This window comes from Danio rerio, chromosome 17 (assembly GCF_049306965.1).
Source record: "Danio rerio strain Tuebingen ecotype United States chromosome 17, GRCz12tu, whole genome shotgun sequence".
In the NCBI taxonomy this organism is placed as follows: domain Eukaryota; kingdom Metazoa; phylum Chordata; class Actinopteri; order Cypriniformes; family Danionidae; genus Danio; species Danio rerio.
Window position 1 is genome coordinate 39069074 of NC_133192.1, and position 23719 is coordinate 39092792.

The following is a 23719-nucleotide window of genomic DNA, read 5'->3' on the forward strand; positions in this document are numbered from 1 at the left end:
ATATATGCTGAGCACTGTATATATAGATATATATGGATATATAGATACACTCAAACAAAATTTACTTGTCCAAACGTATTTAAAATGAGCTGAAACAGCACAGTTCTTGAGATTTCATTGGGACAACTTAATTTTTTTGTTCAATCATACATTTGTTAAAAGTGTTAAGTTAACTCAAACAATTTGTGTTGGGACAACATGAATGAATTGTGTGGAATCCTGTATTTTTTACAGTGTACTATAGATGTCAAAGGCTGCTGATTTCCAACATTCTTCAAAATATCTTCCTTTGTGTACAACAGAGAACCACTTGAGTTTGAGTAAATAGTGGGAAAATCTTGATATTTGGGTCAACTGTCCCTTTAACCATTCAAACAGTATATGTGCATGTGCATGAAAGGTTCATTCTTGCCTCTTGGCCTTAGTCTTATGATCAACCTCCTAGAGCTCTCTAAAATGACCGGCAATGGTATGCGATCTACAGTCATATGAGCTATAGGATACACTAGCATCCTTATTCAAAACCTTCTGTTGTTTTACATTATGATCAATGTGTCTGTGTTCAGTTGGAATCAGGGACAGTTCAGAACTGGATTTCTACTTCTTTATGGCATCATATAACAAACTTCAAATCAATACTAATCAAAAACATGTTACAGCCTGATTTCACAAGAAAACGTGCAGTAAGTACCTTATGTAATGACGGAAAAATGGCTAATTTGTGCAAATTCTTAACATTGAATTCATATGAAACCCCAAACCCCACCCCTAAACCCAACCATCATTGAGGGATGAGTAAATCATTCTAAAATGTACAAATGAGATCGTACATGTTCATATGAACTATTTACAAAAAAAGTAAAGTTTGTAGACAAACTTTATGTTGTCTTGAGAAAGCAGAGTCTGAAAGTGTGTTCTAGGTGGTTGCTGAGGTGTTGTTAGGTGGTTGTTAGGGTGTTCTAGGTGATTGCTAAGGCATTGCTAGGTGGTTACTAAGCTGTTGCTAAGGTGTTCTGAATGGCTGCTAGGTGGTTGCCTTGATGTTCTAGGTGGTTGCCAAGGCATTGCTAGACAGTTGCTAGGGTGTTGCTAGCTAGTTACTAAGGTGTTGCTAAGCAGTTGCTAAGATATTCAGAGTGGTTGCTAGGCAGTTGCTTACATAAATTAGCATGGTTTTAGTATGAATTAGCATATTGCTAGTATGATTAATATATTTGTTAGTATGTTTCCAGTATGGAGTGGTATGTCGTTAGTTTATCCAATGTAAAATCAATGGCAGTTTTTCTAATAGAAGCCTATGGAGGCAGTTGCTAGGGTGTGGCTAGTAAGTTGAAAGGTCATCAGTGATTAGCAGATCAGTCTAAGGTAAATAAGCCCAAACTTAAGTCTGTATGACAATCTGGTAGAAAGTTATGAGGTCACAAAGTTTGGTCCAATGTTAAGTCAATAGGACTTTTCCGAATTTTCCGGGACAATTTTTGGAAAACCATAAGTTGGATCAGTTGGAAAGATATAGCAACCCGAGTCAGAGCAGTTTGGAGGTTTGGTGTTAGTTTGGTGGTTGTAGTATAAACGGTCTAGGAGGAGATTAGAAATTAGTCTCAGTAGAGGAAGACGTTTATGTAGTTTATATAGACGTTTATGTAGTATAACAGTAGGTTGTATAACTTTCTCAAGCCACCATAACTTTACGAATTGGTGTGTGAAAAGTTACGAACTGTTGTGAGGTTGCATTGGTTATGTAATATACACGGAGAGATCGTCCGTTTATGATACATTTATTGTTTGCATTTCTGTTCAGGAAAGACATAATCACAAGCTTAAACAGCACACACTAGCGTTTTTCAAGTATACAGGAGACAATTGTGCTTAAAATGACTAAGCTTTGATGCTAAAAAGATGGAGGAGAAGACAGACGGCATCGTTTAAAGCTCATGAAAACAGTGCAAAGAATGAGAATTAAGTGCTTTCTATGCTTCTATGCTTGCAGGCATTATATATGTACAGAGTCATGGCTGGTATGTTGACGCACACGCCTCCATTCCCGAGGCTGATGAGCATTGAGGGTCCGAGGGCACACAGCTGGCAGACGAACAAGCAGAATGGCTCGGGCCTTGGTACCTTGAGGAGGAAGAAAAGAGCCAGGTTTAAATGCAGACGATTCATTTTGGCAGTATTATAGATGATATGCAATATGCGCTGACCATGATCTGGCTTTCATGACCCGTGACGCGGTCGTCCTCTTTCTGTAATGGCCAAAGTCACGGATCAAGTCTTGGGTTCTTATATCCGACCGCTGAAGGTCCAAGGGCACCATGGTGGGTGGAGAAACATCCAGCTCCAGAAGCATGATGTTCTCAGCCTGTACCAACAAAAGATTGTTGTAGTCAAACGAACATACAGTGTTATACCAACTGGAATCAGAAGGATTTAATAAAGTAAATAAATTAGTAAATAAAGTGATAAATAAAGGCCTGTTTTGTTTTGGGGGACAGTTCATGAAAAGTATCCCAAATAAGGGGGCCTGAGGGATAAGACTTGCAATATGAGTGTTGACACAACAGTATACAAGAGCCCAGATGTTGTATTTTTGCTCCTTAAGAAACCCAATTTTCTACATTTTAATGTTAATATATTGTATTTGAAACTACATAATCAGTGCGGTGTACAGTTCATTGTACACTTTTTGTTTTTTTACAAACATTCAATGTATTTCTGAGCACAACAAAAGCAGTACATTGCTCAAGCAGGCTTATTAAACATTCAGAAACATTCATATGTAATGTTTTGAACTGCATAACAATTATGGATGCAACAATTATTGATTTTGGTTGTACGATAATATAGTCTGAAGAATAATCATGGTTTCAGGTTATCACGTTAATTTGAGCTTTATATTAGCCAAATATTTAAATGAACTGTTGTTATCATCTGCGTTCATAAATACACAATCATTTTAATAATTTGTAATAATTCGTCTAAAATATTGATATTTATACATATTGACATATTGAATCTTTTGTTTACATTGCACTGAAAGCCACACACAACTCGTACTGCTACGGCGTGAGATGTTTTCAACTCTGTGCGTCTGGAATGTGCGAGCGCATCCCTCCGCTTGTGCGCACATATTGTCATATATTCTTACATTGGAAATAACGAACTTGTGAGCTAAAAAAACGCGAAAAATACCGGCTGAATGAGTGCATCATCCGGGTAATTAAAGTGCACTTATTATTATGAGTTTTCAGTGTGAACACACTACTAACACTATTTATACTACAAAATGGCGTAGAATAGTGCATAAGTATGCTATTTAGGACGCAGCTTTGATTTATTTTGGATGGTGAAAGCAAAATTTTCCTAACAGAGTGATCATAGCGCCTCCCGATGGAAAATGTGGCAATACTAATGGCAGGCATTATTTGATTGTTTGGTCATTTATTTCACTGATTTGGCAACCGTCAAACGTCATCAGGGAAACGGTTTGAATTTCCGCCAAGTAAAAAAACATTAGTGCTCCATTTGGGACAACACTACATGCATGTACTATGCTGTTGAGTGTGTAAGTGCATAAGTACATAGTGCATGAGTGCATAGTGTATAGTGTGCCATTTGAGACGCAGCTTTAGTGTGCCATTTGGGACGCCATTATATACATATACTATCCTGTTAAGTGTGTTAGTGCATAAGTACATAGTGCATGAGTGCATAGTGTATAGTGTGCCATTTGGGACGCAGCTCAAGTTTTCCAATATGTGCGCCGATAGCTCCGCCCCTTCCGCTACGTGAGTAAAGCAGCGGTCTTTGAGTGTGTGAAGTGTCCAACATTTATTATATAAATTATAAATTTATAAATTTATTTTCGATGTTTTGGTCACACTATTTGGAGGGCCGGAACTAATTGCTGCCAATTAAATAACCCTGGAGTATGGGGCGGGGCTCAGTTTTTGCGCATCATTCCCTCATAGCAAACTAACAGTAAAAGGGGCGTGGTTCTGCTCTGAACTTTCTTTTACTTGCTAGGAAATTTTACATTCACAAACAGAGGTTCCTTAAAAAATCCAATTTTATTGACTTCTTATGTGAAATAGAACATTTCATTAAATCACTTAGATTAATTTGTTATAAGAAATTCTTTTTTGAGTAAAAATAATGAGATCTTTCATGCTACTTAATTTTTTATCTTTTTTTGCATTATTATCTTCTTCTGCACTTCTTTTGGTTTTTTAAATTTTGTGTATAAGAACTGTTCTCTTTTACTGTATTCTAAGTTGTATTACAGTTTCTTGGAATTAATAAAAAACTGATTATGATAAAGAACAAAAATAAATAAAAGTTACATGAAATGAAAAAAGAGGGTCATGGTTATTAGTCTTTATTATGAAAACAAATCCAGCAAAAGTCTTGAATATATTGTTAATCTCTTTATTTTATTGGAAAAATTTCATATACTCAAACTTGCTAAATCATCTCCCACAATAACAATGTTTTGTAATGATTTAGATCTTTATAATACTACTGTGAAATTGTTGAAAAGCAAAAACATTTGAAAACTGTATCAATTATTATAATTGTTTTTTGGGCGTGCTAATTGTTTAAATCATTGGATGTAAAAATGCTGTACATTATGCTGTGTGGGTTTTATTTACTATTATTAAATTAATTTTGATATGTTCACCTTTTATATTGTGTTGTTGTATGTTTCTGATGGTTTGTATAATAAAAAGGAGAACCATGGTTTATATTATCTAAGCTGTCAAACTGATATCAAGAATGATCAGCACTCCAAACGCAGAAGGAAATGGTCCGACTTTGATGAAGATTTCCAAACTAAACATAACTAGCTTGAACTAAAGAATAACAACGTGTGCTGGCAAGTAAAAATCGCAAATTTTGATTTCACAAAGTGATAATCGTTCATTTATGTTCAGTGAGGAAAAGGGATGCATAAAATGCTGCTTCTATTAGTGATTAATTTTGCTGATGTTACACGAGAAAGCCCAAAGTCCACTTGCAAACACAGGGAGCTTGAACTACATTCACAGATTGAATTATAAATATAGATATAGTTTATCATTTAAATTGGCAAATCTATTTGCATTTCCATTTCCTTTTTTGTTTGCTATTCAATTTGCTTTGTCATTTAGCTTCTCATTTTAGCTTCTCTGTTTAGCTTTTCCAAGACTCTGTGGGTCTCATGCTGGTAAAGGTTAAATCATGCAAATTATCTGTTGTAAGATGGATGGAAATTGTATAACTTAGCAAGAGGAAATGAAAAGTGCCCTTTTAATTAAAAGCTGTCATTTGTAAATCCAATTCCTTATTTCCCTTTAAAACAATTACTAATAAATGACTATTTTGATGAATTCATATTTAATTTATAATTTCATTTTATAAAGACTCCATTCGATGGCTATTAAAATATCAAATCATGTTTTTGCTATTAAGTCTTAATCCTAAATTAATAAAACTATTGGTAAACACATTTATTAACATCTGTTTATTGTGCAATTAATTATTAATTATTCAAATACTGTTTCATTTTAATTTGCTTGAAATATTTAGTTACATAGGACTCTGAACCCCAACACCAGTCATTAGTGTCAATTTTTTTGATAATTGAAATTTCAAGAGTTCACACTTAGCTGATGATTGATAATAAGGCTAATTTGGCGTGCTGTCCCGGGAGAGAGCCCTGAGCTTAAAAGATCCTCGAGCCCTGGGCTCCCTCCCGTTGCAAGGCGAGAGGGGAGTTTGAGCTCAGGTAGATCCCGATGACTCCCCCCCTTGCTTATTGTAGCTAAGTGTCAGATATGGATGTTGCAGGTGTACTCAGAGTTTAGCTAAATTATTTGGATTAATTGTTTAGAGTGCTTGTTTTTGTGGGAGGAAACCGGAGGACCCGGGGAAAACCCACGCGACCACGGGGAGAACGAGCAAACTCCGCACAGAAATGCCATCTGGTTTGGAAAGGAATTAAACCAGCGGCATTCTTGCTGTGAGGCAACAGCGCTAATCGCTGGCCACCGTGACGCCCGTTTGAAAAGAAAGGAAAGTAGGGTTGGGTGGGGGGGGGTTTTCTTCAAGATGAAGATATTGAGATGAGAAAAGTCTGGTTATTTATAGTGAGTTAAGGATCATTTGATAGTATAATCAGTGATTAGCTAAAGTTGGAACAGCTGTGAACAATCATAAGCACATGATCCTCTCGAAATTTGTTTATAAATAAACTTCACTTAAACATCACTTAAAAGCTAAATAAATACATTTACCATTAAAGTATATTTGTTAGGATAGGAAACTACTGCTTTGGGCCAATATACCACTTTGAAAATCTGGAATCAAATAAATAAATAACTGAATAAATACTAAGGAAATCACCTTTAAAGTCTAAATGAACCCTTTAACAGGCATCATAACCACCTGGGGTGCGTTTCTGAAAACCATTGTTAGCCAACTATGGTCCCAAGTTTCGTTGTTAAAAACATAATTAGTTCATTTGATGTTTCCCAAATCCATCATTCCAACGAACATTCGCAAACTGCGTTGCAAACTTGTATGCTTGCACCTCTGGAGCTGTAGTTAGAAGCATAGTTCCTGGCTGTGTTCTATTCTCAGTTATCCCCCCTATGCCCTATTCATTTAAAAACATATGCCCTATTCCTTCCAACATTTAAACTTGGGATAGTTAAAAAAAACCATTAAAGTCATCTCTCTTGGGTGCAATTTGCTTTCAAAACATTTTTAAAGTTTAGTTTTAGCGATCTTTATATTGACAATCATGCTCACTTCACAGTGCACTTAGAAAACACTGATGTCATTTTGAACACAGCCATGGCTCATGACGAAAGCTATTTGTGACCTATTATTTAAAAGCGGAATTTATGTTACGTCTCCAAAGCTTGTGAAAACTAATTATTTATGAAGTATCTGTACTGTATATGACATGGGCCTATTGGATAGAACATTTCTGCAGTGGTTTGCATGTGTCAAATTGTAAAAGTAAACTTTTCAAAAAATAAAAAAATAAATAAACAAAATCCTTCTCAATAATAATAATAATAAGAAGAAGAAGAAGAATCAATATCATCATCATTAATATTATTATTAAAGTATGGTTTTGTTCATTTCCTAATAAATAATAAATATTAAATTTAATTTTTTAACAAATAGCCTTATTATTTATTTATTTATTTGTTTATTCATTTATATGATTGATATATGAGATTAGAATACGTGTTAGCTTTTGTAAGTGATATGTTTTAGAATAGAATATGGAATATTCTCAAAAATATTTGTAAAGAAAACACAGGCCCTATATGTGCCATTTACATATTATTCAATTAATATGGAAGCGCATGTTTTTACCAAAACTAATATTGGATTTTTTATATGCTTGTGTGTGTAAAACTATTTAATTTGCACAAAGAAATGATGGGGTTCTTCTTTAAAGAAGTAGTTACTCCACCCCGTTTAGAGCATCATTATGGGCGTTTTACGTTACTAACATCTATCAAATGATGGATCTGCGACAAAGTAACTATGGGTTTTGGGAAACACTCGTCACTACATCGTTCTTTTCCCAAATGTGCATCGTGCTATGACAGTTCAGCTGCGAGTTACGTCCTTGTTTGGGAAACCCCTGGTTGATGGAATAATGGAATATAATAATGGAAAAATCTAAATTTACTGGTGTATGCCAAAATACACTTGAGACATATAATTGAAATAACATAAGAGTCACATGGTGACGTGTAAGTAAGTAGATTTTAGGGTAAGTAGATTTTAGGGCAGTTTAAGGTCAAATATAAACTCAGTACTAACCCTGTATCTAGAAGGCGACCCGTGTGCCACGGCAGTTTGAGCGTACATACTAACTGGTCTCTTGTTTCCCACTACAGAAGTTGGTCTTCGTCGGACGAGAGGTGAGTTACTGGAAAATAAGATCAAACACAACATCATGACGTAAGTTTCTAATCATCCTAGTCCAGCAGTGTTTGAAACAATGGTTCATACTTTTCTGAAGGGAGAAGAGGTAAAACTTTCCACTGGTCTTCCTCGCTATCAAAGTGGAGCCGATTTATGATCTTATTCTTTTCCTCCGGAGGAATGAAGTTCTCAATGATCAGATTTCTGGCGGAAATACAAACAGACAAAACTCATGCACACACGTGTTTTTGTATAGTTCAAAACAGCGAGGACTGGTGGGACGTACTTGAATTTCATCTCTCTTGTCAGCTCGTTCATCGTCTGCTCCAGTTCCTGCCTCATTGTGACATGTTCATTGATGATATCTCCAATCTCAGATCTCACCAACTGCAGCTTACTGTAAAACTGAGAGGAGCAACCAAAGCAAGGTTGACCGAGGGGAAAGAAAAAAGCACTAAGATATGATTTAGCTGCCATAATGTATTAAATGTGGTTTATACAGTGTGTGTTTCATCATACAAACATCAAATACACACATTTGACCAGTCTGGTTAACCTCTTAAGGCTCAAGCTGATTTTTATATGCATTTTTTATTTCTCTTTGCTATTTGGGCTTATTGGAATTAAACCTAAGTATCATCTTTTCATATGATGTACTTTTAGAAAAGAATATGTCCATATATGCAGACTCATGGTCTGAATTTACATAAAACACAATAAAGTCACCTTTGTGTATAGAATGAAAAACTCTTTAATTCTGCCTTGAACACAGCGTTTTTTTCCTGACTGTTTTAATGCATTATTAACACATATTTTTAAAAATGTTTTTGACTATGAGTAGGCTTCAGAATTTTTACATTGTTCACATGTTGTTGAATGATTTTTAAAGATTATTTAAATATACAACAATAAGATTCTGTATTTTAGTCGGCTATTTTGTTGTGTAACTCAAAAGAAAGTGGTAAGGTGGCTCAGTGGTTAGCACTGTCACCTCACAGCAAGAAGGTTGCTGGTTCGAGTCCCGGCTTGGCCAGTTGGCATTTCTATGTGGAGTTTGCATGTTCTCCCCATGTTTGCGTGGGTTTCCTCCAGGTGCTCTGGTTTCCCCCACAGTCCAAAGATCTGAGGTGAATTGGATAAACAAAAATTGGCCGTAGTGTATAAGTGTGTGTGAATGATTGCATGGCTGTTTTCCAATACTGCGTTGTGGCTGGAAGGGTATCCGCTGCGTAAAACATATGCCAGAATAGTTAGCGGTTCATTCCGCTGTGGTGACCCCTAATAAATAGGGGATTAAGTCGAAGGAAAATGAATGAATGAATGAACTCTAAAAATACTACTAACTTTTTGTTGAGGGAACCATGCTTATAACAACTTCTGGATGGGCAAACAAAATTGTCACTATTATAAACCCAATAAAACCCAAAATAACAAACCTAAATAATATAATGAAGACCCGTTTTTTTTGTGGTTTTTGTATATTATCCCACTTAGAGTATGCATGACGCATTACCGAATTAATACATATTTAAAATCACAAGCTGAGTGCAAAAATACTTGAACAAAAAGAAAATTAGAGGTGATATGAAAGGCACAGAGATGTTATTCTGTCAAAAATTGCAGGTTAGCAGTCATGAGTTGAGAATTTACGCACCTTTCTAAGTTTCTTAGTCTTAAATTCCACCTCTTGCTGTAAAGTGGAGAAGGTCTCCTTCAGCTCAATGGTCTCTTCATCTTGTTCAAACATCAGCTGCTGCATTTCTCTTTCTTTTCTATCCTAGAAAGATTAATTACATGCATATGAGATTCTGATTCTTAAAGTACATTGTTATTTACTGTAAAGCCTACTACTTTTGATAGTTACCTGCTCTGCAATCTCCAGCCTCGTCAGTTCCAGCATTTTCTGCTGTTCATTGGTGTGGTCAATGATGTTTTTCCCTCCAACCAGAAGCTTACTTTCCATAGCCTAAAAAAAAAAAAAGAAAAACATGGCATGCAGTAAAGGATGTGATTAATAAATGATATAGTGTATAATCTCTACAAAGAAAAAAGTTGGGTGGAAAGAACCAACCTTGTATTTTTCGATCATATTTTCCATAGCTTGTTGCTCCTTCAGCAACTCTTCCACAGTCTTTACTTTCTCGTTTACCATGCCAAGTTTCCTGCTAATATCTGGCTTGTAATTGGCAGAGGTCTTTGCCATCTGCTGCTTCCACCAATAGTCCTCCACGCTTTCCTCCCGAACCGTCTCAACAACCTCTACCTCTCCGATTCTCGGAGTTTCCACCTCTCCGCTACTCATACTCCTCTTCATCCTGAGGCTGTTTCTCTTCTGTCGTCTTCTTTCTTTCGCCAGCATCCCTCGTTCTTCGAGCTGCGCCTTCAGACGGGCTATTTCCTCCTGGAACTCACGGAGCAGGGCATCTTTGGGGTCCTCGTTGATCTTTGGCTTGTTCTTGATGTTCTTCGCTCTGTTTGCGTACCTCAGCGTGGTGAGAGTCTCATCATAGTAACATGAAGCTGGTCCAACAGTGGCCACCATAACGGTTTTAGCATTGCCCCCCAGTGAGTCCTGTAGCAAGCGCGTGAGTTTGGAATCCCGGTAGGGGACGTGGGTGCTCTTTCCATCCACCAAAGCCGAAATGACATTTCCAAGAGCAGAAAGAGACAAGTTGATCTTTGCAGCCTCTTTAAATCTTCGTCCCTGCACACCTGTTTTGCTTTGGCGCTCACTACCGGCAAGATCCACCATGTTTAACTTTCCAACACGAATGTGGTCCTCACCATCAATGCCCATTTCACTGCACTCAATAGTTATGACAAAAATCGCATGAGACCTGGAGCTGCGCTCATTCATTTTGGTGAATCCGACAGATCTTGATTGATTCCCCAGGTTCATGACGTGTTCGATCTCCTTTATGTTCTTGGTCACAACACACGAGAGGTCTTTAACATAGACGCCCAACTCGGGGTTTTCCTTGAGCTCTAGTTTTTTGTTGTTGTCCTTGCAGAGGAGATCTCGTATCTCTTCTTGATAAATCTCAATGTAAGACACTCTCACGAGATACTGCTGGTTCTGAGACCTGGATATTTGAGTAAATATGTGCTGAAACGAGTTTGGGATGACTCCCCTGGTCTCGGGGTCTGTGGGCACACCTTCCATTGTGTATGTTTTGCCTGTGCCAGTTTGCCCATATGCAAATATTGTTCCATTGAACCCGAGCAAAACAGAGTCAATAAGAGGTTTGCATGCATAGTCGTACAACTCGTTTTGTTTTGAGCTTACGTCATAGACGGCATCAAACGTGAATGATTTGACGAGGCTTCCGGAGGATTTGGGATTACGCACGCTCACCTGTCCCAGTCTGACATCCACTTCAACAATTCTTTCCTGATTCATCGCCTCTTCCTTCTTGTTTAGAGGGCGGCATCGCACCACCACCTTCACCGCCTCTGATTTCTTGCCAATCGACATGGAGCGCGGTCGCAATAGGCTGTTTCTCTTCATCATTTTGATGAAAAATCCGCGTCTTTAATATGCTGCTGTTTTATATAAGGACGCGAGGAGCGATGACAGAAAACACTCATTCGCATAAAGGCTATAAATGCGGCAAATGCACGTCCGTCCCATGTAAACGTGTGCGCAGAGCATCTTGGTGGTCCAAAGCCAGCATCACAAACCGCTCCATGCAGCGAGGCTCGCGCATCTCCCTCTCCGGCGGCACACGCCCTGTTCCCCGCAGACAATAGGCAGAGCGCGCTCACGGGCGGACGGATGCTGATAGGTGGACCACACTCTGTTTCTGCCTGCGCGAGGCGCTGACGCACTCGGTGTGGGCTATAATCATTCAATCATGAGATTACCGCCGATTAGGTTATTATCAGTCAGTGTAAATCATATGGTCAGTAACTAGGTTATTTGCCCAATTGGCTACTTTGGTGTTTTATCTTTGGTTTAAGAGACATCAAACCTTTAAATAAAGTGAAAAAACATGAAACTAATAGCAGAAGGGGAACTGTGAAATTAAAATTAGTCTATATGCCCATAGCATATCTCACTTTCCATATAAAATGTATTATATAAATTAAGATCTATCTATCTATCTATCTATCTATCTATCTATCTATCTATCTATCTATCTATCTATCTATCTATCTATCTATCTATCTATCTATCTATCTATCTATCTATCTATCTATCTATCTATCTATCTATCTTTGCACTCTGAGAAAAAAAGTCTCTGTGGTACAAATAATCATCCTCAGTTGTGTACCTTATACCTTATACGGTACAGAAAATACCTCTTATGATACTGTTCTATACCTTTTATGGTATACTCAAATTAAGGTACACAATATAAATATAAAAGGTACATGAGGATTGCACAATATCAATGAAAATAAATATGATTTATTTTACAAAGTGATTTATGAATAATTTCCATTTTGAAACCTAAAAAAATCATTTACAAGCATTTGTTAAAAGAAACTCAAAAGCATTAATTATTAATGATACAAAACAACTGGTAAAACAAAACTATAATGTAAACTAAACATTTAAGGCACTTTAATGTTTGGTAAGCTTTTTGACACTGTTCAGGTACAAAGTGTCTTGACACTGTAGCGGTACCTTCATGGATTAAATTTTTACCTTTGATGAAGATACAATATTATATCTGCAGGTTTTAAAAACCAAAGCTACATTTTGTTTTCCATGGTATAAATTGTGTCCTTAAAAGTACAAACTACAAATTTGTTTCCTTGTCTTAAGATACAGTTCTGACCAATAAAGAGATACTGCCCCAGTGACAAGGAATTATTAAAGTGAGAATTAGCCCCCTTTGAATTTGTTTATTTATATTTTGATTTTTAAATATTTCTTAAAAAATGTTTAACAGAGCAAGGAAATTTTCACACTGTGTCCGATAATATTTTTTATTCTGGAGAAAGTCTTATTTATTTTGGCTAGAATAAAAGCAGTTTTTAATAATAAAAAAACAAAACATTTTAAGATCAAAATTATTAGCCCTATATATATATATATATATATATATATATATATATATATATATATATATATATATATATATATATATATATAGCCAGTTTATAATTGTACAATCCACAGTCTTTTCAGGGTTGGTCATGATACTGATGTGACTCAGATTCACAATAATGAAGTTTATAGATAATGATAATCTTCCTTTATGACCAATCCACCTAATCTTTGCACACCTTGGAGTAATTTTCGTCCATTTGCTCTAATTGCACTGATTTGCATCGTCTGAAGTGGCAGCAGAATGTGTTTCTCCTTGACCACGTGACTCCAGCACGCATTGATATTCGGCCAATGGGGACGCAGCAGAGACTCGCAGTCACTCAGAGCGTGTGGAGAGAAGTTCACCGGTCCGGGTGCAAAGTCTCAAGTTTCGTTTGACTTGTACCGAGGATCCACGCGCATTTTACTCCATCATCACCCTGTATGGCAGACAGTTATTGCTCTCTGTAAATGAAATGTATCTTATATGCGTCGAACAACTGACATTTCGTGAGTTGCCTATAGCAACAGCGTTTACTTGCAGCATTGATCATCTAAACCATCGCGAAATGTAAATAATAACATTTTGTTTACATTTTTTTATTTTTTGCATTTTTAATTTGAAGACAAAATGGGTTTAGGGCAGAATCGGATGCGTTTGCTGTGCATGCTCACTTTAACGCTGGTGTTTTTTGTTGTGGAAGTTGTGGTCAGCAGAATAACAGCATCTCTCGCGATGTTGTCGGACTCTTTTCACATGCTGTCGGACGTAATAGCTCTAACAGTGGCTTTAATCGCGGTCAGCTTTGCGGAGACCACTCGATCCACCAGTAAGAACACGTACGGATGGATCCGCGCAGAAGTGATGGGAGCTCTGGTGAACGCCGTGTTTTTGACAGCCCTCTGCTTCACTATCTTTTTAGAGGCCGTTGAGCGCTACACGCAGCCGCATGAGATCGAGAACCCACGCGTGGTCATCTGGGTCGGTGTTGCGGGTCTTTTGGTGAATGTGCTCGGTCTGTTTCTCTTCCACGGACACGCGGGGTTCGGTGGGCACGGGCATGCGCATGGTGGGCACTCTCACGCCGGACACTCTCACGCGCACCAGACAAACCACAGAGAAAAACCAAAAGCGCACGAAGAAGCATGCACTCTCATGATAAACAGTTCACAAGGAGATCACACTTGCGAGCAGAAATCAGGTATTTATGTTGGTCAAAAATAAAATACTTTTTAAACTCCTCATGATAGTGTATTAGAGTTAAAATCATCATTACATTGTGTTTACATTTTCTTTCTGATCAAAAATAAGGGCTACAGAATCTATAGAGGACACCCACTAAAACATCATTCAATAGATACATTGTTATAATGTGAACATTGTTATAAAAGTAACATAACAATATATATACTAAGAAAAATCTTACCTGGCATATTTAGAACAAGAATATTGTAATGGTACAGCCCCAAATACTAACTGATTGAAATTATACATAATTAATTATTTATCTTCAAATCTGAAATGTTTAACCCATTTCCAAGAAATACGTTTTTAAAGTATTCATTTTAATTGATATCATATAATATACATATATTTAAGAAATGTTTAATTCAGGTAAAAATAGTATATTGTTTACCTTTATGTAAATATAAGCATAATGTTGGATGACAATCAGACAATATTTGAGCAATATTCTGACATTTATGCATGTTTGAAACATGAACGTAGATACTGCATCTAAAATAATTGTAAAATCAATTGTCTGAATTTAATTTGATGCAGATAATGTTTTTTTATTAATAATAATAAACACATGTGTTTTCATTATACTTTTTTATGTAACCAAATGTATAGTCACATGAGCTCAGTGTTATGATCAGTCTGGATATTAGGGAATGGTAAAATTGTACTTTCATTCCAATAATAATAAAAAAAAAAAAAACATGTAAGCGATTAAAATCTAAACATGGGATTTTACAGTTCTGGAAATTCTTGAAATATTAGTTTCAAAAGTGGATTTTTTCCAAGCCTGGAATTGTCATCAAAGTTAATACAGTTTTTAAAGGGGTAATAGAAATCTATTTAAATAAGTAGTTTTTTCCTGTTGAAAATCTGCATCCAGTCATCAATTGACTAGAAATTTAAGATGTGAATTGTGGGAACCTTAAAAGTAATAAAATATCTGGGAATTTTAAAAGTGTGATTTTAATGCTAAGTACAGTATTAAAATTGTCATCACAAATGACAGGAAAACATAAAAGCTCTGTAGCAATCGTCTACTGAGAATATTTCCTATTCCTAATTTTCCTATTTTTCTACTCATTATTTTTGCAATCTTGGCCCATTTTTTCAGCGGTGACGTGTGACGGTTTTCGGTTATTTTTTGCCATACGGATTTTAAAAAGTCCTTGTTTAAATATTATAAGGCATGAATCAAATTAACCTGTTATGAAGAGAAAAACAACATTACATACTTTGATTTGCAAAGAAGTATAAAATCTGACAAAGGGACCAGAGTGTGTACTTCACAGCTTTAATGACAGAAATAAATACAAAGTTATGTCATTAAACTCTGTGAATATAGACCATATCAATGTGGTGATTGAGCCATAAACACTTCCTGCTTGTTATCAAACTACTTCATGATTGTAACAAGAGGCAATTCAATCATAACTCAATGTTAAAACAGCAATCATAACATTATTTATCAATATGTAGCTTTTTTTGGATTCTGGGAAGCTATTGAAATTAAAAATGTAATATGTTGGGGCCATTGTTTTCGTTTACATCCCTCAAAATTGTCTATATTGGGAGTAACATGTCTTGCTACTTGCTCAGCCATAACAATCAAAACAGCAGCAGAAACAGCGTAGCAGATCTATGCCACAAAGACCAAACACATCAACTTTGCCATATGCATATACTAAATCACTCAGTTGTCATGACAGAACTACAATTATGTGTGTCGCTAATGACACAATCAAATAAAAATTTTAAACAAATATAAAACTAGCATGAATATATTTCAGGTTTATATGAAGTGCTTGTTGCTTTGTGGAACTGCGCGGAGCTGAAGAATATGTTTGTTGTGCTTTGCTCACTGTGAGACTTTCTGATTTGTGGAAATTACTGTACACCATCATGGGCAATGTAGTTTATCTGCATATATTCCCATATTAAACTGTATTACTATTGTTACTATTATTGTTAAGCTGAACAAACGGTTTCAAAATGTTTAATAAGGTATTTAACGTCTAAATTTCCAATATTTAGGTGAACAATTAATCTATACAAGTAAAAAAAAAGGTTATGTTAATTTTCAATCAAAGTCTGACTATTGCTTCTGCGTCTGGAATGGTGGTCCTTCTCTGTTGACTTCAGTTTGAGAAAGTCCTCACTGCAGCCTGCAGCTTGATGGCGTAGTTGACCAGGTCCGCTACGTAGTTGACGATCGCTTACACCTCCCCCTTCTCTAAACACAACCAACACAGTAGCATGGGCGTTAACTCATTGGGCAGTACAAGGTCCACTACATAGTCGACAATCATTTACACCTCCCCCTACCCTAAACACAACTATCACAGAAGCATGGGCATTACCTTAGTGGCCGGTACAAGGACGATTGCTACACCTCCCCGTACCCTAAACCCAATTGCACAATAGCATGGGCATTACCTCAGTGGGCGGTACAGGTACGGTCGATCGCTACACCTCCTCCTTCCTAAACCCAACCATCCCAGTAGCATGGGCATTACCTCAGTGGGCGGTACAGGTATGATCGTTACACCTCCCCCTACCCTAAACCCAACCATCACAGCAGCATGGGCGCTACCTTAGTGGGCGGTACAAGGTCCACTACGTAGTTGATGATCACTTACACCTCCCTCTACCCTAAACCCAACCATCACAGCAGCATGGGCGCTACCTTAGTGGGCGGTACAAGGTCTACTACGTAGTTGACGATCACTTACACCTCCCCCTACCCTAAATCCAACTGTCACAGTAGCATGGGCGTTACCTTTGCGGGCGGCACAAGGACGATCGCTACACCTTCCCCTACCCTTAACCCAACCGTCACAGTAGCATGGGCATTACCTCAATGGGCAGTACAAGGTCCACTACATAGTTGACAATCGATTACAACTCCCCCTACCCTAAACCCAACTATCACAGCAGCATGGGCATTCACTTAGTGGCCGGTACAAGGACGATCGCTACACCTCCCTTTACCCTAAACCCAACCATCACAGTAGCATGGGTGTTACCTTAGTGGGCGGTACAAAGTCCGCTACGTGGTTATCGATCGCCTACGTCATCAAGTTGTAGGCAGCAGCGAGGACATCTTGGTTTGATGGCTTCAATCACAATAATCTTAACCACGCCCCTCTTACCCGTAGTTTTCTATGAGGTAATGATGCACAAAAAAGCCCAGCTCCCTACTGAATATTTAGTATTCAATCAACACACTGAAATAAAGGTCTCGGCAAACAGATTTTCGTACTTTTAGCTTTGCTTTTTTATGCTCATAAAGTAACTGAAAACATAACAGAATTGTATTTACTTTCTTTACTATTTCGCTCACTATGTGCACTTCTTTTATAGACTCCCTGAACATCAGGATCACTGCCAAGGGTTCATTGGAGGATCTGGATCAGTCTCCCGAGTCGGCTTCACAGCTGAACATGCGCGGTGTGTTTCTGCACGTGCTCGGCGATGCGCTCGGCTCCATCGTTGTGGTCGTCAACGCCTTGATCTTCACTTTTGTGTGGACCCCATGCCACAGCGACCAAATCTGTTACAACCCCTGCCGCAACAACCACTTAACAGACCACCACCATGTTAACACCACCGTCTTGAGCATATCCAAAACCCCCGACCGGATCCCTAGAACCATATCTGTAGCCGGCCCATGTTGGGTGCTTTATCTCGACCCGACGTTATGTCTAATAATGGTGTGCATTTTGCTCTACACAACATTCCCTCTACTAAAAGAGTCGGCTTTGATTCTCCTGCAAACAGTGCCCGAGCAGATCGACATGCCCAAGCTGAAAGGCAAACTAAAGAGCCTGGATGGAGTTCTAGCAGTTCATGACCTGCATATCTGGCAGCTGGCTGGTGCACGCATTATTGCGACCGCTCACATCAAATGCACCGATCCGGCTTTGTACATGGACATCGCCAAACGCATTAAAGACGTCTTCCACGATGAAGGCATACACGCTACTACCGTTCAACCAGAGTTTTCAGCCTTTTCTGAAGGGTTTGGTGACCCCCAGTGTGAGCTTTCTTGCCGAAGCCAATGCAAACCCAAACTATGTTGTAATCCTACCAAAAGGGCTAAGCCAGAGGAGGAGTTAGCCAAATGTAGGCATGATAAACCTCACAGTCATGCTGTCGAATGGGGTGATGGGAAAAAGGTGGACGATGCTGTACATACGGAGATGGAATCATCGGTTTAGGTCAAGGAGGACATTATATTGCATGAGTTGCACACGGCTGCTTTCTCATACACAGGAAATGTGTCTAATTAGGGCCATTGTGTGGATTATTGCAAATCTGATTACTGCAGAAGTATGTTTCAGAGATTTGGGTTGATTAAACGTAACAACTTTAGACTCCGTGCTGTGATCTATATATAAACCATATATATATATATATATATATATACATACATACATACAGAATGCAGTTTTATCTTTGTATTTTTGCTATCAATGGTTGCTTGATATATAGTTCACCCAAAAAAAGACAATTCTGTCATTGTTTATTCATTGTTAACTTGTTTTCCACCTTTACGAGTTTCTTAATAACACAAAAGAAGTTATTTAGAAAAATTATGGAAGCCTGTAACAATCGACTTTCATGATATTTGTTTTTCCTACCATGGAAGTCAATGGTTACAGGTTTTGAACATTCTTCAAAATATCTTCTTTAGTGTTCAGCAGAAGAAAGATACTCATTAATGTTTAGATTCATTCATTTATTTTCTTTTCGGCCTGGTCCATTTATTAATCTGGGGTCACCACAGCCGAATGAACCGCCAGCTTTAGATTAAGTAAATAGTGAAATCTTCATTTTTGGTTGAACTATCCCTTCAAAGATCAATATAGTTATAAATGAAGACATATATTGATGAATATACATATCAGATGTTTATTTTTTATTAATAGTTTCACGATATAATCCAAGAATATGCAGGTTCATGTTGTATTGGTGTGTGTGTGTTTATAAAGAATGTTTCGAATCTGCTTATTGCAGGAGTCAGTGTGTTTTAGATAAAAGGGTGTGTAAAATGACATGCTGTGTTTTCTGTATGAACCACATATGAAAGTCAAATACAGATTTATGGATGGTTCTTATTTGAGACCAGATATGTGAAGATATGTAAGTAGATTCAAGATATAGTTCATCCAAAAATAAAAATTTTGTTATCATTTCCTCACCATTTTTTCCTTTCAAACCTTTATAAGTTTCTTGCTTCTACCAAAAACAAAAGACGATTTTTAAATACAGTTGGAAAGCTGTAACTATTTACTTATATAGTATTTGTTTGTCCTACTATGGAAGTCGATGGTTGCAGGTTTTTAACTTTCTACAAAATTTACTTTTTTGTGTTAACCAGAATAAAAGAAACTCATAAAGGTTTGAAACCACTTAAGGGTGAGGAAATAGTGAGGAAATGTTCATTTTTAGCTGAACTATTTCTTTAAAATATATAGGTCAAAGATCAGATGTCTACAGATGTGTTTTTATATACGCAGAAAGCATATTAAAAACAAGTGAATAAATTGTGCCTTAATGTTTCAAAAAAGAGGTGAAAATAAAATGTCTTATTATTCATCAAATAATGTTTTATCTTCTAGAGTAACGAATAGGCTACATTTGTGTAAAATATTAGTTTTTTTAGACTAATATTTTACTATATTTTATATATATATATATATATATATATATATATATATATATATATATATTTATATATATACATACATACATACATACATACATACATATATAGATATATATATATATAGATATTTATATAAATAAGAGTAAGGGATCATTGTTCTATTTTAAATACATCTTGCTTACAATTACACCTAGTGAAGAATAGTTTTGAAAGAAAGGTTTAAAGGATAATGGCAACGTTTAAAGTATTTTGGCTCTGCACTGTGATCCTTAAACATGTAATCAAACTAGTCTTGACCTAACGACAATTATTTTGGACAATACTTTAGTTACACTGAATGACGTTTTACTGAGTGTATTCTGGAAATAATGAGAAAAATGTATGATAGTCATTGTTACTCAGAAGAAAAAATCGAGAGCTGCATTACATTTTCATTACTTGGATGTTTGAAAACCCATTTTTTGTCAGTGACTCATATATTATCACGTTATTAGCAGGTTTTTATTTTTTTTAGAAAAGGTTTACATTTACATAAATTAAAAGACTTTTGCCAGCCATCAGATGACTACATATCGACCAGTCTGAAAAAAATGGCATGACATGACAATAAATACTCATACATAATTAAATATAATAATTAAGACTTCACACTGTCCGTTTTGCATCAGATATATTATAATTAAATAACCCACATAAATATCTAATGCTTTATTCTATTAGCACAGTTTTGCTTAAAATATTACAAAGCACACAACATTATGGGTGACATATCGGAGTTCATAAGAAGACAAATTGTAGGTGTGCATCTGTGACCAAGACAACAAGTATCTGTGATGATTCATGAGCCATATTATCCAGGGTAATGTCAGCATACCACTAAGAAGAACAAACCACACCCAACAGGAGTGGACGCAAGATGAAGTTGTCTGAAAGGGATTGCATGGGTGCTAACCCAGATTGTATAAAAAAAAAAGCCCAAAACCAAAGCTGCCCAACTCACTGCACAATTAAATGTGCACCACAACTCCCCTGTTTCTACCAAAACTGTTCGTCAGGAGCTCCAAAGGATCAATATACATGGTCAGGCTGCTATAGCCAAACCTTTGGTCACTCGTGCCAATGCCAAATGGCAATTTCAATTGTGCCACGAGCAAAAATCTTGAGTTGTGAAACATCTATTATTCTCTGATCAGTTCACCGTCACTGTCACTGTCACAACGAGGAGAGTTACGGTGTGGAAAAGCCCCAAAGAAGCATACCACCCAAACTGTTGCATACCCAAGGAGAATCTTTCATTTATATATATATAAAAAAAAAAAAATATATATATATATATATATATATATATATATATATATATATATATATATATATATATATATATATATATATATATATATATACGTTATTGGGTGTTTCATTTACCCGTCCCCACCAATGTCAGGTGCAAACCTACGCCCTAGTCAAAATCACTGTGCAGACCTTCGAACTGTCAATCACAAGATGAATTGATGCTGTACTGATTGCAAAAGGAGGCCCGAGACCATACTAATGAATTATTGTGGTCTAAAACCAGGCGTTGAAGTTTCATTGTCCAAACCCCTGTAAATATACTGTATATATATTTCAAGAGTCACTCATGTCATAGTGTCATTGTGTGATGTAAAGTCAGTCAGTGTCGTCCTGCTAGCTCCTTGCACAGCTGTACAAACAGATCATGTCTTCACTGGACCTTGGAGCGAACTACACACAAACACTGCACACAAGCACCGTGATAAGTATTTAGTGACTAGGTTGAATTCTTTCAATAGATTTCTACTCTGGAGGATCAGGGGATGTTTGTTGTGAAACAGCAGTATTGGGATCCTTAATGAGGCCAGTGTGACGCAATCAGTAAAGCAGTGTATGGGCCCCTGTTCCAAAACAATGGAGAATGGCTCTTATTCAGTCATCGCATAGTCTTCAAATCAATTCTCCAAGATAAGAGACCTGAGCTGTGTCTACTATTGTAACAATTCATAGTTGATTGACCGTTATTGATGGTCTTGCATGGGCGGTTTGATTAGCTGCCATGTGTGAGGAGATATTAAGCTTTTTTTAGGAGATTATTCAGGTTAAGTGTGGAAAAGTTCGCTTAAACTCGCTGACTGTTGAACTGATGACAGAGTTTATCATGTGAGAATGGTCCCGAGTTCAGACGGGACTCTTTGTTAAAGTACAAGCCTTACAATGAGACTACTGTAAAACACAAGTAAATATGAAGAAACTCTTGGCAGATTGGTACAAAAACACATCATAATTCGATTACTTTCTAAGTCAGCAAACAACACACCATCTAGACTGTAGAAATGCTGGGTTCACAATTCCTTCATGTTGTCCCAACACAAATCGGTTAAGATAAATTGACTCTTTTTACAAATTTAAGTGGATTGAACATAAAATCAAGTTGTCCTGCCCAAAAATCAAGAATTGTGTTGATCGGCTCATTTTAAATAAGTAAATACGCAGCAAAAATATATATTTTTTATGATTTATTCTGACTTTTTAGGGGGTAATTTCACTCTTTGCTGTTTCACCATTCAAAGCGATTCATTACTAAAAAGATTTTTGCTGCTTCTCCAAGCTACTTATTGAAAATGAACTGAAACAACACAACTCTTGAGGATTTTGGAAGACAAGTTAATTGTTTTATGTTCAATCCACTTAAATTTGTTAATACAGTTGAGCTTACTTAATCGATTTGTTTTGGGACAACATGAAAAAACTGTGTGGATAACAGTTGACTTTAATTTAAAAAGGTGAGTAAACCCGTTGTAACTTGAACCTGTTAAGTTTATTTATTTTAATTATTCTCATACTGTAGTTAATTTACTTAATCATTTTTAAGGCACCGGGTTTACTTATTTTTAAAAAGTAAAGTCAACGAATCTTTCATTGCTAGATTGCAGCTGAAAGGGCATCCGCTGCATAAAACATATGCTGAATAAGTTGGCGGTTCATTCCGCTGTGGCGACCCCAAATTAATAAAGGGACTAAGCCGAAGGGGAAATGAATTGAAGTCAACTAATCGCTTTTGTACTTAGCCCTACACTCTTAGGGTTTAAGGTAAAATACAGTATTAATGCCTAAAAAGTACAAAAGCGCACCTCTTGTAATTTGTAGGTGCTAATAAGTACCTTTATAAAGGTACTAATATGTATCTTATAACAATATGAAGAGAGCAGATGCGAAACCCTCGAGAGTTTTCTTCCACAATAAGCATTTTTTTTTCAGCCTCATGTTTATATTCAGTTATTTCATTAAAGTCTACTAGAGACTATTCAGCGGGTGTGAGTTGGAGATTGGAGGCCTTTAATAAACCTAAAAGAGCACATGTCACTCTGCTACTCGTCCGTTTGCACTGGCTGCCAGTTGCTGCTTGCATAAAATTCAAAACTGATGTTTGCTTACAAAGCGACTTCTGGCTTTGCTCTTTCTTATCTGCTCTCACTCTTGCAGATTTATGTACCCTCCAGAAACTTGCATTCTGTGAATGAACGTCGCCTCGTGGTTCCATCCCAAAGAGGGAAGAAATCAATTTCCCGAACTCTCGCATTCAATCTGCCCAGTTGGTGGAATGAACTCCCTAATTGCATCAGAGTCATTCGCTGTCTTCAAGAAAAGACTAAAAACTCAACTATTTAGTCTCCACTTTCCTTACTAATCTGCAATTCCCTCTCTGGCTCCACCGCTAACTGTACAGCAAAAAATTAAAAATTAAATAAAAAAAAATTACCAATGTTTTGCTTCTTACACTTTACCTAAAACTTGCCTACAGCACTTATTCATTGTTGCTCTT

At 36.8% G+C, this 23719-nt stretch overlaps 2 protein-coding genes across 3 annotated transcripts; one reads left to right on the forward strand and one right to left on the reverse strand.

Annotated features, from left to right (window-relative positions):
* Window positions 1–1766: 1766 nt before the first annotated feature.
* On the reverse strand, window positions 1767–11734 carry kif3cb (kinesin family member 3Cb). The gene is made up of 8 exons (NM_001017849.2): window positions 10004–11734; window positions 9797–9898; window positions 9587–9709; window positions 8219–8337; window positions 8020–8136; window positions 7828–7936; window positions 2205–2362; window positions 1767–2121 (listed from the first exon to the last, which is right to left on the reverse strand). Exons 1-8 carry the CDS (start codon window positions 11441–11443, stop codon window positions 2010–2012), a joined length of 2280 nt encoding a protein of 759 aa, NP_001017849.2. The 5' UTR covers window positions 11444–11734; the 3' UTR covers window positions 1767–2009.
* Window positions 11735–13356: 1622 nt separating this feature from the next.
* slc30a1b (solute carrier family 30 member 1b) lies at window positions 13357–19267 on the forward strand. 2 transcript variants are annotated; one of them, XM_073926838.1, is made up of 3 exons: window positions 13397–13800; window positions 13894–14172; window positions 17574–19267. In XM_073926838.1, exons 1-3 carry the CDS (start codon window positions 13602–13604, stop codon window positions 18428–18430), a joined length of 1335 nt encoding a protein of 444 aa, XP_073782939.1. In that variant the 5' UTR covers window positions 13397–13601; the 3' UTR covers window positions 18431–19267. The 2 variants fall into 2 exon arrangements, with proteins under 2 accessions (NP_001083052.2, XP_073782939.1); NM_001089583.2 differs by having other exon boundaries at window positions 13357–14172; window positions 17574–18584.
* The last annotated feature ends 4452 nt before the right edge of the window (window positions 19268–23719 follow it).

What these genes read in the sequence shown, in the direction of transcription:
- kif3cb (NM_001017849.2), bottom strand. Translation starts at nt 11,443, where the DNA reads ATGATGAAGAGAAACAGCCTATTGCGACCGCGCTCCATGTCGATTGGC. An exon ending in GGCTGGAGATTGCAGAGCAG is followed by an intron (nt 9,710 to 9,796) that starts GTAACTATCAAA and finishes TAATCTTTCTAG; the next exon opens with GATAGAAAAGAAAGAGAAAT. An exon ending in GGTCGCCTTCTAGATACAGG is followed by an intron (nt 2,363 to 7,827) that starts GTTAGTACTGAG and finishes TTGTTGGTACAG; the next exon opens with GCTGAGAACATCATGCTTCT.
- slc30a1b (NM_001089583.2), top strand. Translation starts at nt 13,602, where the DNA reads ATGGGTTTAGGGCAGAATCGGATGCGTTTGCTGTGCATGCTCACTTTA. An exon ending in CACTTGCGAGCAGAAATCAG is followed by an intron (nt 14,173 to 17,573) that starts GTATTTATGTTG and finishes CTTCTTTTATAG; the next exon opens with ACTCCCTGAACATCAGGATC.